This window comes from Haliotis rufescens, unplaced genomic scaffold (assembly GCF_023055435.1).
Source record: "Haliotis rufescens isolate VD_foot unplaced genomic scaffold, xgHalRufe1.0.p SCAF_1, whole genome shotgun sequence".
Classification (NCBI taxonomy): domain Eukaryota; kingdom Metazoa; phylum Mollusca; class Gastropoda; order Lepetellida; family Haliotidae; genus Haliotis; species Haliotis rufescens.
The window spans coordinates 68544908-68558726 of NW_025963779.1; the positions used below are offsets into that span (position 1 = coordinate 68544908).

The 13819-nt window shown below is 41.2% G+C and overlaps 1 protein-coding gene across 1 annotated transcript in view; it reads right to left on the bottom strand.

The window, feature by feature from the left end:
- LOC125372027 (uncharacterized protein DDB_G0271670-like) overlaps positions 1–13598 on the bottom strand; it is an 81868-nt gene extending 68270 nt beyond the window's left edge. The window contains exons 1-2 of the mRNA XM_048380896.1: positions 13553–13598; positions 12881–12953 (exon numbers count right to left, since the gene is read on the bottom strand). Of these exons, the coding sequence (XP_048236853.1) occupies positions 12881–12953; positions 13553–13598 (119 nt within the window). The remainder of the gene's footprint in view (positions 1–12880; positions 12954–13552) is intronic.
- Positions 13599–13819: the final 221 nt, after the last annotated feature.

A 13819-nucleotide genomic window follows, 5' to 3' on the forward strand; every position in this document is an offset into this window, starting at 1 on the left:
CAATTTTTCGACAATAGACGCGAGATGTCAGCTGTTACACAATAAATAATGGAGTACATGCACTCCCGCCGAGAATACTAATTTATCAAAATATAACCACTCGCAGACCAATTATACGAGATCCTATTTGATTAATTACAATTATGAGTTTTACATTGGGTTGTTGCGGATAAATCAATAATTTGCATAACCTATGACATGAAACAATCATTAATGTATGGACAAGTTAATGTCAGAAAGGTGCTTTAATTAATTTAATTAGAAGAACTGCCTGAATCACTTAATTGCACCGCGTTTTAAAACTATTTTGTCGACAATGTGACTGACAACATCTTGAAAGTCAAAAACTATTTAAAATAATAATTGTGGTGGCTAAAAATACAAGTAAACAATGCACCGTATCATACCACGAAATGTGTGCTCTCGCTACAACATGACGACAATGTGGCCCTTAACACGAGGTGATGTGAATGGGATTGCGTGAAGATTACTGCACTTATAGAGATTTAACCACAAGTTGTTTGATTGGCATTGTAGAAGTAAGTAAGTAAGAAAACGTACAACTTTATGGATAACAACCATTGGTTAATTGCATATAGCAACGTGTCGATTCTTACACCGTTATCGGAAGTTGTTATCCATTAAGTTGTACGTTTCTTTATTTAACCACAAGGCTTTAACAGCAAGGCTTTGCCCACAAGGCTTTAACCCCAAGGCCTTAATCACAAGGCCTTAACCCCGAGGCTTTAACCACAAGGCTTTAACCACAAGACTTTAACAACAAGGCTTTAACCACAAGGGTTTAACAGCAAGGCTTTAACCCCAAGGCTTTAACCACAAGACTTTAACAAAAAGGCTTTAAACACAAGCATTTAACCGCAAGGCTATAACCCCAAGGTCGTAACCACAAGGCTTTAACCACAAGGCTTTAACGACAATGCCTTAACCACAAGACTTTAACCCCATGGCCTTAACCACAAGGCTTTAACCGCAAGGCTTTAACCACAAGGCATTAACGACAATGCCTTAACCACAAGACTTTAACCCCATGGCCTTAACCACAAGGCTTTAACCCCATGGCCTTAACCACAACACTTTAACCGCAAGGCTTTAACCACAAGGCTTTAACGACAATGCCTTAACAACAAGACTTTAACCACACGGCCTTAACCCAAGGCCTTAACCCCAATATTTTAACCACAAAACTTTATCCACAATGCTTAAACCGCCCTAGATGTGCTTGACGTGTACGTAGGTCTACCCCCCTTGTCATGTGGATGGTTGGTGCAGGTAGCCTGGTAGCATTGACGCCTAACGCCGCAGACCTGGTCTCCCCAAACACAAGGGTTTCAGGGACCATATGTAGGAGGATGGAGATGGACGGATGTGGAGTATTCAATATAACCCAGTCGCTGCAAGCAAAAGACTTGAGTTTTTGTTGAGACATTAATAGTATACTACAGTAAACTACGTTTATAACGAACACGCTTATAACGAACTTCCGGATATAACGAACTTACTTTTTTTGTCCAGACTATTCGCTTTAGTTATGTTGCATATATGCTTTTAACGAACTACGGTTAAAACGAACTAATATTAGGGGTCCCTTTGAGTTCGTTATGACCGTAGTTTACTGTACTATTATATAGTATATGTTAGTTGAGGATTACACGATAGCTGTGTTACTATTTTGGCACACAATTTGGGTGTACCTTCTCTGGGCGAATTGTATTAGGCGAACAGGTGACACGCATTGGTCATCACTGCATGAACTCACCTGAGTTTTCAGCATCAAGAAACTTTGCAAACTGTTTGAATTTGATCTTGAAATGAGACAAAATGACAGAGCGAGTGATATTGTGAGTGTACCAAGAATCAGGGTATTCGACGTGACACTTTAACTGCTACCAAATCCCACCCCGGGGGCATGACACCGCCAAACCAAACTTACTGGCTCACTCACTCACTCACTCTCCGTGAAGATCCGGAGTAGAATAGGTCTTCAGCAACCCATGCTTGCCGTAAAAGACAATTATATGATTGTCGAAAGAGGCGACTAAAGGGATCGGGTGCTCAGGCTCACTGACTTTGTTGATGCATGTCATTGTATCCCAATTGCGTGGATCGATGCTCATACGTCAATCACTGGATTGTGTGGTCCAGACTCGATTATCGAGTGCGGCGTTAAACAACACTCACTCACTCACTCACTCTGCTTCAAGTACACAGTAAATCTCACTCGACATTTGTCTTTCATTGATATCCTAATATATTCTTATACGAGTATTCTCTAAGGGTGGCACAGTAAGCTGTGCACGAATCCAGTAATCAAGGGTTCGAGTCCCAGTTCCCTTTTATAAAATATCTTTATACTATACCTGTGTTCATAGGCTGTACCAAAGTGGTAAATGTCTAAGGCCTACACCACACTGGCTTCCTCCCACATCAAGCTGACACGCCGTGATACAGCTGAACCAAACTCACTCACTCACACATGATGCTGACACGCCGTTATATATTTGGGCCCCGTTGCACAAACCTATTTAGCGCCAAGATGATGATAGTAACTCCCATACTTTAACACAGGCTTATGATAGCCGTAGCGCTGTGTGATCGCTTTGTGCAACGGAGCCCTGAACTAAACTGTTCAAAGCGACGCTAAACACAGTTATCTCAATCATATATCACTCTCCGAAGTTGTCACATCTCGCGCTACTAATCCTGAGTATATGTGACTTATCTACTATAGTGTATGTAATTTGCCCACTACAGCCATACACGAAACACGGTGTCCATATCATCGCCAGATTAAGGTGGACAAACCAGTTGACGCCATCACCTCCGCTGTCCCTGTATCCCTGTCAGTTGGGGAGATATGTTGTAGTGTGATACACTGGTCTACAACGGCTGTAGGAACCCGCAGTATGTACAGTACATTAATCACGAAAGCTCTGCTGCTTGACAGGTAATAAACATGAGTGACAGGTAGTTATAGCAGCGTGTGTACATGGCATATTGATAGCTGGACTGTAATTGTGGTATATGCGTTTATTTTGTTTTAACGTCATATCAGGTAATAAATAACATATACGCTGCTTAGATTTATTGCCATGACTATAACCAGTGCAACTGTCGTCTAATACGAAGTATCTGTTAATGTGGAACCTCGTTGTACTGGTAATGCAATTTATTTTGTCTTACTGGATGAACTTAATGGATTAACGTAAACTTAGTGCTCCTCAACTTTTCTTTATAAATTAGTGTATCATTAGTATCATATGTACCACCATATCCCTATCTCAAAGACTGACCATAATCCTTAATAAAATCAAGAAAGGACTTTCTTTATTTTCACCGAATGTATTTGAGACAAGTGGAATTTATTAATTTTTTTATCAAAAACTCAAAGGATGTCCTTGACTTTTTTGCAATCTCAGTAAAGAACAAAGTTCCATTCTGTCAAACATTTGATTTTTGAACTTTGTACACCACTATCCCATTTGACAAACGTAAGGGGTATTTGTTACAAAACGCGATGAAAACAGATGTAGTTACGTATCTGTATTCAGAGGTTCAGGACAATTTGTAAAAATAAACCATTGCCATTTGAACACAATAAATATGTGAAATGCTGGACTTCCTAATTGATAACATCCATGTAAACTTTTGGGGTAAGACATTTAGGCAAGACGTAGGCCTCCCCATGGGCACCAATTGTGATCATATTCTTGCTGATCTGTTTCTCTATGCATGTGAATCGAAATTTCTGCACGATTGGCAACGTCAAAACAAGGTAATTTGGCCAAGTTTATCTTTAGCTTCAGGTATATCGATGATCTGATATCATTCAATAACCATCAAATAGCCAGTTCCCTTCCACTGATTTACCCGCCTGAACTAGAAATAAAGGAGGCCAGTGAGACAGCCTCATCTGTATCATATTTAGATCTATGCATAGAGATTCAGAGTGACAAAATACTCCCAACATGACTGGATGACAAGAGGGATGACTTCATCTTTCCAATTGTCCACTTTCCTTTCACGTCCAGTATGTTCAAGCAGTTCCAGCCTATGGTGTTTTATATTTCACCACATTTGAGATACAATCCAGCATGCTTATTTCTACCAAGATTTCATAGAGCGTCACACGACACTTGCTCGGAAGATGTTTGATCAGGGATACAACATTCAAGGCCCCAGTAAAAGTTTCAAAACGTTTTATGGTAGACATGTGCAGGACGTTTCCAATTTTGACGAATCACTGACAAAAATGATGTCCGATGCAATTTCCTATATTGACTTGTACCATATGTTCCCGTGCTTTTTTTCAGGAGAAAAACTGACTTGCCTTTGCATGTGTTTGTGACTGGCTCCACCTGTCGGCAGGATACGCGCACCTTTTCTCCAACACCTGGTATTATTACCATTTGATTCATAAACACATGCTGACGATAAATCGGAATCCAACAATCGACTCTGCTTTTAGCAGAAATTTCTATTGATTATGGAAAGGGTTTTTGTTGCTTTTATTTGTCCACAAGATAGTACAGGTAATCAAACGGTCTAAGACGCCGGCATTCGCTGTGCAGAATTGCTTCCCTTTGTCATGCCAGGAAACACTGATCGTTGTTTCGAATCATATGTTCGCCCTGGTCGTGGTTCTTGATTTGTCAGAACGATACCGGTGCTCGGTGGTTAGAAGAAAGTGGCAAAATAGACTATGTGTCATAGTGGGTGGCTTTCCTCCCATATAAAGCTGAAACGCTGTGACAAAACCGAAAATGTTAAACTCACTCACTCACTCACTCACTCACTCACTCATTCATACAAACTCCATGCACCCTCCACCCACCAACTCATTCACTCACTCAATCACTCACTCACTCACTCACTCACGGGCATCGGTGGCACAGTAGCCTAAGGAGCCCCGTCCCTTGGACACACCAGAAACTAACTGGAGAATAAAGCGACCAATCTGGACAAATCATCCAATTTTTCCGTTGTTTCAGCATGATGGTTACAAATGATATCCAACGAATTTCTGACACGCGATGATTCAGCGGTCACTCGGATCAATTCGGAATACTCATGCGTTAAGGTCATAAGGTCATATTTAACCATTAAGGTCTTAAGGTAATATTTACTCGGACAGTGGAAGCATGTTGGTCACTTGTCGATCTATGGAGCCAAACCGTACGCTCTCTCAGACCAACATTCGACCGCTCTAACATAGATTATGTCTTGTTATACTCATCACAAGCCTACCCTAAAATATTTAGCAAAAATGTGCAGTGGAGAAATCACTGAATTCTGCTGATTCCGGAAGTAGAATCAAAACAATCACTGAATTCTGCTGATTCCGGAAGTAGATTCAATTTCTTCCGGAATCAGCAGATTTGTATGATTCCTTCGACTATAGCCATGCTATGGTTCATATATCATTTATCCAGATTTTAATGCACAAAATGCAGGTTCAGATCTGAAATTGTTATAGAAAATACAATTCAATCTTACCAATACATTTTCTTCATTTCACAAATACATATTGACAAAAGTCAAGAGTTATAGTATGAATCTGTTTATGATCCCTTAAAGATTTATTTCAGTCGACTGTACGATTCCCACTATGTCATGAGCATGTGTTTATGAATCACTAGCATACAGTGATGACACCAGTTGTTCGCGAAAAGGAGCGCGTATCCTGCCCACAGGTGGCGCCCGTCACAAACACATGAAAAGGCAAGTCAGTTTTTCTCCTGAAAAAAAGCACGGGAACATATGGTACAAGTCAATATAGGAAATTGCATCGGACATCATTTTTGTCAGTGATTCGTCAAATTTATTTGTGTATTCTGCCACACCGGTGATACCTGTTACAAATATATGCAAAGATATGTCAATTGTTTACCTAAAGAACACGGGAACATATGACATTAGGGAATTCGGAATCATGTTTATCACTGATGCGTCACATTCTACCATAAAACGTTTTGAAAGCTTTATTGAGGCCTTGAATGTTGTAACCTTGATCAATCATCTTCTGAGCAAGAGCCGTATGACGCTCTATGAAATCTTGGCAGAAAGAGCATGCTTGATTGTACCTAAAAGGTTGTGTAATGTGGACACCACATGCTGGAGCTGTAGCAATATTGCTCGACATAAAGGGAAAGTTGACTATTGAACAGTTGAAGTGATCCCTCTTGTCATCCAGTCTTCATCTTCCCGAGGCAAGAGAGTTAACTGACTACAGAAAGTCCAGTTTCCACCCTTGCCGAACTAGACTGGAATTTCCAGGCTCGATCGCAGCGTAACCAGTGGCTGTTACTAGTTATGTCCCTTCTATATCCCTCTTATTGACCAATCAGATTCAGTCTCTCGTATCAATTGCATATGCTTCAAACAAAATGACGACGCCCAGTCAAGACGATCTGATCGATAATCAAGATGTATATTGTAATAAAACGGGTCTTACCCCGCGAAGTGCATCAACATACTTGAGCACCTTGATTAAAAACAATAAAAGATTTGCAAAATGTCTGTAGCCACCCAGTTGACGGTACACAGGCTTTGCAAACCTTGCAGTCGACCGAAATCTGCACGTTAAAATCCATGTTGTTTACGAACCGGATGTCTTGTTCGTTACGCGATTTTAATTGGACTATAGACTCGTTGGTCCAGCCAAAATGTAACTCCGGAATTCCAGCCTAGTTCGGCAAGGGAGGAAAGTTAACGCCCTTGCTTCGGAAAGATGTCCAGTCTTGTGGATAGTGTTTCGTCTCTCTGAATCTTAATACATAGATCTAAATACTACCAGATGAGGCGGTCTCAGCGACCGTCTTTATTTCTAGTTCAGGTGGATAAACCAGTGGACGGGAATGGTTACAGAACGACATCAGATCATTGCTACACCGTAAGTTAAAGTTCTAGGCCGAAGTACCTTGTTTTGACGTAGCCAAATTGAACAGAAATAAAGATTCATATGCATAAAGAAGCAGATCTGCAAGAAGGTGAGCTCAGTTGGTGCCCATGGGGATGTCGGCCTCTTGCCTCACACAGCAAACACGCGATAGCGTCCATGTCATTCGGTAGCTTGTGGAATGAAACGAACAATGAGATAGACATAACTAATTTATGTTTCTAGATCAGGGTCACCTTGTTCATAATAGGCATAAGAAATACTTGTATTTAAGTTATAGATGTTAAAACGTGATAAAGTTGGTCATTCTGGAATTGTATACTCGCTGCTGAACGTGCATTTCATAACGCCTGCACGTGCGAAAGATTCAGGGAACATATTCCACGTGAATCACGCAGGTGCGACTCGCACAGTACTCAAAATGAAGTTAAAAGTTCTTGAATATTCTAAATGCAGCCATCAAAACAAATTGAATGTTGTTTAATCATTCAAGTTCTGTGTTAACGTTCTATGAACATTATCCATTGCCTAAATAGGTAAAGCCCCCTTTACACAGGGCAGCGACCTTTGTGCCACCTTTGAGCGATCAAAAACTTGCCAGGACGCTCAATGGTCGCCTGAACCCCAAAAATCATGTTTCTATGTAACTGCTCGCGTTGTTCAGCGTCTGCAACCACAGTGAAACACTCCAGGTACAAACCCTCTATTTATAGGCAGACAGTGGAGACATTACAGGTAGCTCAAAGGAGGCAGAGAAGAGGCAGAAGCATTGCCATGGTGTCTCAAGAGTTGCCGTGGTCGCCGAATGGAGGCACAGCGGTCGCCACAGTCATCGTTCAATGCACGCTGTTGGTCGCCCAAAGGAGGCACAAGGGAGACAGAAGCATCGCCCAGATTGACGGGAAAAATTTGCAACAGAACGCATCTTTTACCTGGCGACCATTCGACGACCAGTGTGCCTTCATTCTGCAACAATGGCAATACTTGTGGCTCCCTTCTGCCTCCTTTGAACAACCCGATTCATCGGCGACCTTTGTGCGACTGTTTTGAACGTGTTCAAAAATTCACGGCGACCATGGCGTCCATGGCGATGTCTGAACCTCCCGTGAACCACCTTGGAACGACCTCGGCAACCATTCTGCCTCATTTGAGCCTCCAACGACGACCTGGCACATTTTATGGTCGCACACGGGAGGCACAAAGGTCGCCATCCTGTGTAAAGGCCCCATAAGAGAACTCGGCCCCCGCTTCCGACTCAATACGGAACCGACCGTTTGATTCTTCTTTTCCTTATTTTTATAGGGGCAGACACCGGGTCCTCGCACATACACGTACATTAACGGACATCGGGGATTGTGATATAAGGAATACCGATACAACGAATTGTCTCGTGTTCTCGATCTCAACAAAATTAGTTACTGAGATACGATACCTCTCTGGGTAAAGATCGGAGGACACCTTCAGAGGACGTAGTGTCGGGTGAACTGTCTTAATTATCAGCCAATCGACGTACAGGGTTCTCAATTCTGGATACAAGTGAACGAGGCATTAATGTATCATGTATAATTTCTATATGTCGAAAAAGATATGAAACGACAACTTCCGAATGGACATAATCTTACTGTTGTGGATATCTGAAACACCCTGTCGTTTCTGAGCGCCATGGCATCTACAACCAAAATGGTGTACAATAGAATGAATATGTGTGTTCTGTGTGTGTCCCCAAATCTTCACCCAGAGCGTTATCGCATCGGAGTAAAAGATCTGATTATAATGAGATTGCTCGTGTACTATACCTGTTGTGAGCTTGTAAAGTAACTTGGGGGAAATGCAACCGTGAGAACGACAAGGAGGTGTCTCTGCATTAATCAAACAAATATATCCAAGATATCCCATGCAAATCTATAATAGTTGGCAAGTCTAGATTACTGTAGTTTCTGAAAACGAAGAGAGTATCTGGGCTCCTTTTAATTATATTGTATTAAGATTATTTAACTTTGGTTTTTTGTAACATGTGTTCATTTCAGAGACTAGATTTTAATCTACGTCTGTATGGAAGTAATATTAGTAAAATATGTTCTTTTTTTCTTATGTGAAACAGCAGCCGGCGCAGACATGATGCTTACGTGTCCAAAACAGGTTCCCGTACTGAAACTTCGTTATTCGATTAAATAAAACAGAGCCTAACTGCATGAAATATGAGAGATATGAATCATAACTCTGTAAGGTCAATCTTGACATATATTGACCAGTCGTCTATTGATACGCCTAAACCCCTTTGCCATGAAGAATAAATATACTTTCAAGTCTTTTCAAATCAGACTCAACCACTGTGTTACTGAAACACCTGTCAACGCAGCTTCTGACTTATGACTTGCTTGCACACCATAACCTCAAATGCACAAATCGAGCTTCGAAAATGTTTCATTTTATGCAATAAATCACATTGAAACGCTGCCCCGGACGTGTCTCCACGCGCCATACATCATTGAAACTGACCACTGTAAGTTTCCCAGTACGGGGATCGCCAAGCCTAGGATCCCTGTAGGCTAGATACTTTATTGATAGGTCGAGGCTTTAGACAATAAATCTTTCAGTGCCTCTTTACACGTTGAAAGCATATGTCTGAAGATTAGAAAGCAGTGTCTCTACCTTAGTGTCCCAAGCCACGTGAGCGTGTCTATTTCAGGAGAACTGACACGCAAGAATATTGAACCACGTGAATCAGGAATTATGAACAGTCATCAATTTCAAGTTTTACTCGATAGTCCGACTGCAGTAATGAAGATGAATTGGGGCTGTGTAATTATCTGCCTTCAAAGTGTTATGTAATACGGATAAATTTTATTACCGTAGACTTTACGACAATATAGTTTTAACACGCTATCGACTTTATTGATAATTCTATACAAAGCTAAAACAAGACGCCATAAATTGTATTAGCGTTGGATTCGAAAGAGAATTTACATAAATGAAATAATGACTTATTGATTGCAGATTGATTAAAATATCAAAGTTTATTGATTACTTAATCAATCTATATTTGAGGGCCTAGATAGTGATTATTCCATCATGTAAATGGTGTTTGTGGCTTTTTTTTTTATAAAATCAAGGATTGATTATATTCATGTGTAGAAAAGTGATCATGAGAGAATTTTGAGTTAGTGACATATCGAAATATGACAACGTTACATTTACAAGATCAGAAGTGAGTTTCAAGTCATTAAAAACCTCAGTTTACTGGAGATACATATATTCGCATGAAAACACAGAAACGTCCAGGGGCGGTTGGGTAGCCTAGAGGTCAAAGCGTTCGCTCCCCACGCCGAAGACCCGGGTTCGATTCCCGACATGGGTACAATGTGTGAAGCCCATTTCTGGTGTCTCCCGCCGTGATATTGCTGGAATATTGCTAAAAGCGGCGTAAAGCCATACTCACTCACTCACTCACCAGAAGCGTCACAACAGAATGAAAGCACCGATTCATGAAAGTGAGTGAGTGAGTGAGTGAGTTGGATTTAGCGCCACTAAGAACCAGGATACATCTAAGACCTGCATCAATTCAGTCTTACCTCCCACATCAAGCTTACATGCCGCGATATAACTGAAATACTGTTCAAAGTGGAGTTAAACCCTACTCACGCAGCAGCATCAACTGAAATGCTCAGAAGAAATGATGATCAATGCAAATCTCCACAGATGACGGTTACTACATGATGAAAATGACCTTTGGATGAAAATGTGTAACAGCTGAAATATCGGGAAAGTCACATTTTGCCACAACAAAGAGTTTTCGTCGAAGCAGAGGTGAAAGAGGGGATATGACAGCCTCCTTCAAACATCTCGCCGACAGATAAAATCTGCAGATTACCTTTGAGTGTTTACAATACGATAAATCAATGAACAAAGCGGTTTTGAAAATGCAAGCTATTGAACAACGATTGTGTGAGTGTTGGATACTTCAGATCAAACAAGATCAAACTTTACAGAAATAAGTCTTGATGCTTCAATTTTGTTGGAGTAAAACCTACGGGTGTCCCCAAATTTAAGATAATTGGGGATATTAATTGAGTGAGTGAGTGAGTTTGTTCTGACGCTATTTCATTTAAAACTACTTCAATTGAAGACATGATTCTTTTTATGGATAATAACTTCTATATTCTTTGTAGCATTCTTTGTATATCAGTGTTATCACGATTGGTGAGGTGAGGTGAGGTGAGGTGAGGTGAGGTGAGGTGAGGTGAGGTTTAACGTCTCCTTCAAGATAATTATACTTAATATACTCTTAGCGCCTTTTAGTATGACGCGGGTGTGTGTGTGTGTGTGTGTGGGGGGGGGGTCATACCAGGCAGACGCTCTACCCACAAAACCACGGAGGTCCATCACGATAGAACAGATGCAGGTTGGATGAATGTCCAGTCAGGCAGATATGAAACGTGTGTACTTTGTTAAACCCACGAGATGGGTTTTAATGCTTGCTGTTTAGGGTCTGGACCGGGGTTCGAACCCAAGAGCAGCGGATCCTGACGCAAGGGATGCAACTCTGCACAACGACGTATTTAATCCAGTACTTTTAGAAACCCTTTTTGAAAACACACTGAACACTTTGCGAAAGGGGATATTTTAGTTGAAATATGTGTACTCGATGGCTTAAAACGGCTGTTGAAACTTGTCCATTTCGGCGGGGAAACAAGCATGAGCGTTATCTCACGTTCATAAACCCAGATATACATCAATGGCTGCAAACGCGTTTGGCATCTAGTTATCTGTATCACGTTGCCTCCTAGCATAAGGATTCAATCAGCATAATTACGAGAGATAGTGGTACAGCACAACAAGCGTGAGTTTGGCGAGTGCACTGCACAGCTTCTGCGCTCCACGCCCGAGGATCCTGTCGGTTGAGGTATGTGTGGACACGATGCTGGTTTTATTTGAACGCCGGGTGATAATACACTTGTCAGCTCGCTGCCTTCGTCTCACGACCGACAGATTAGATTTTCAAAAGTGTTCTCATTGAAAAACAGTTTTCACTAGTACGACCTTGTGACACATACGCTATAGTAATTTTTATGCATTCGTGATTGTTTTAAATTATTTACAACATAACAATATGCCTTAAAGGTACTAAAATATTGAAATTTGGGAGAATGAACACATTAAAATATGATTTAGAGGATGAATTTAGTCTGTTTATAATAATATTTGGAAGTCTATACATTTGTTCAGAGGAACTGGACGAATTTGCCATGCGCGTCGGGTGCCACCGGTGGGGCAGGATACGCTCACTTTTACACGAATACCACCCCCGCAAACAAGTACGCATGGACCCAACTTTGGGTATAGAGTGGGCGATGTGATGTAACTTGGGAAGGGTTTGGCCAACTGTGTTCCAATAAGGTCCCAACATATATTACACAATATATAGATGTTATCACGCGAGTGTACTTTGGGATAGTTGATTAGGAGTACACATCAGTGAGTGAGTATGGTTTTACGCCGCTTTTAGCAGTATTCCAGCAATATCACGGCGGGGGACACCAGAAATGGGCTCCAGAATAAACATGATTACATTATCGGGCCCTGGTTCATCAATAGTGGCTCGTGATACATAAACACATGCTCTTGATAGTCAGAATCGTACAATGGACTCTGCTTTTGGTAGAGATTTCTTACGATTATGGGGACCTTTTTGTCGCTTTTATTTAGAGGAACTGTTTAGAGTCAGGAACGGTTAGGAGCATAATACTATATACATGACTGTATATAATCTTACTACTCCTCTTTGGGTGGTCGGGTAGCCTAGTGGTTAAAGCGTACGCTCGTCACACCGAAGACCCGGGTTCGATTCCCGACATGGGTACCATGTGTGAAGACCATTTCCGGTGTCCCCCGCCGTGATATTGCTGGAATATTGCTAAAAGCGGCGTAAAACCATACTCACTCACTCATTACTACTCCTCTTACCGTTCTACCACTCTAGCCAAGCGTCTGTCTGTCTGTCGCTCTGCTTCTTGGTCCGTCTCTTTGTGCGGTCGTGCTGTTGGGTGTTACACATCACAAAATATTAATCCCTTAATCATTCATATCTCATTACAGAACACAGCCACCATACTGTGTACAACGAACCAACCCGTTCCCGACATCATCAAGTATTCTTCTACCTTACGATCCATATTATTTTGGATCGAATCTAATAATAATAATTGCTTTCACATTTTTGGACTTTAATCGAAAATCGATTTATTTACATGTTTTCAAGCGACTTTGTGAAATTAGATACCAAAAATAACTTCAGCAATATCAACTTTGAATTGGATTGCTGTAATTAACATTACGAAAATGAAATGAACATCATGTTGATATTGATTCCCCCGGGACATGAAATCAACACTGATGTGACGGTTGATGTTAATGTATGGACATCGCTAACCTGTTGCATTACACAGTATCATATAAGCCAGGTTTGATGTCAACTAAATATACATATATACGATGTCTATAGCAGTGATTGTCATACAGTCGCCACCGGGTGACCGTGTCTTAGATGTGTAGATAGCAAATCGACAAGGTAGTCATCAATTTCACTTCTCTGATCTCCTTATATCGGATGAGTGACATGGGTTAATAGACACGTACTCTTGAGGTAGACAGAGAGGCGATCCGCGGGAGATTCAGTGTCCATTATAACCTTAGTGGCTTCTGTAGGATAGCTGCTACGATTTAACTGTGCTCAAGCAAATGAACAGATTTCTTAGGAGATTTCGACGTAATTTGTCCGATTTCGTACGACGGATATACATTTTGAATGGTGGATTCACAGTTGACAACGAATTACATGAACGAAGAGGTCCACTACAGAAAGGGCGGGAGTAGGTCTTGCCATATTTAGGATCTTCAGTCCTG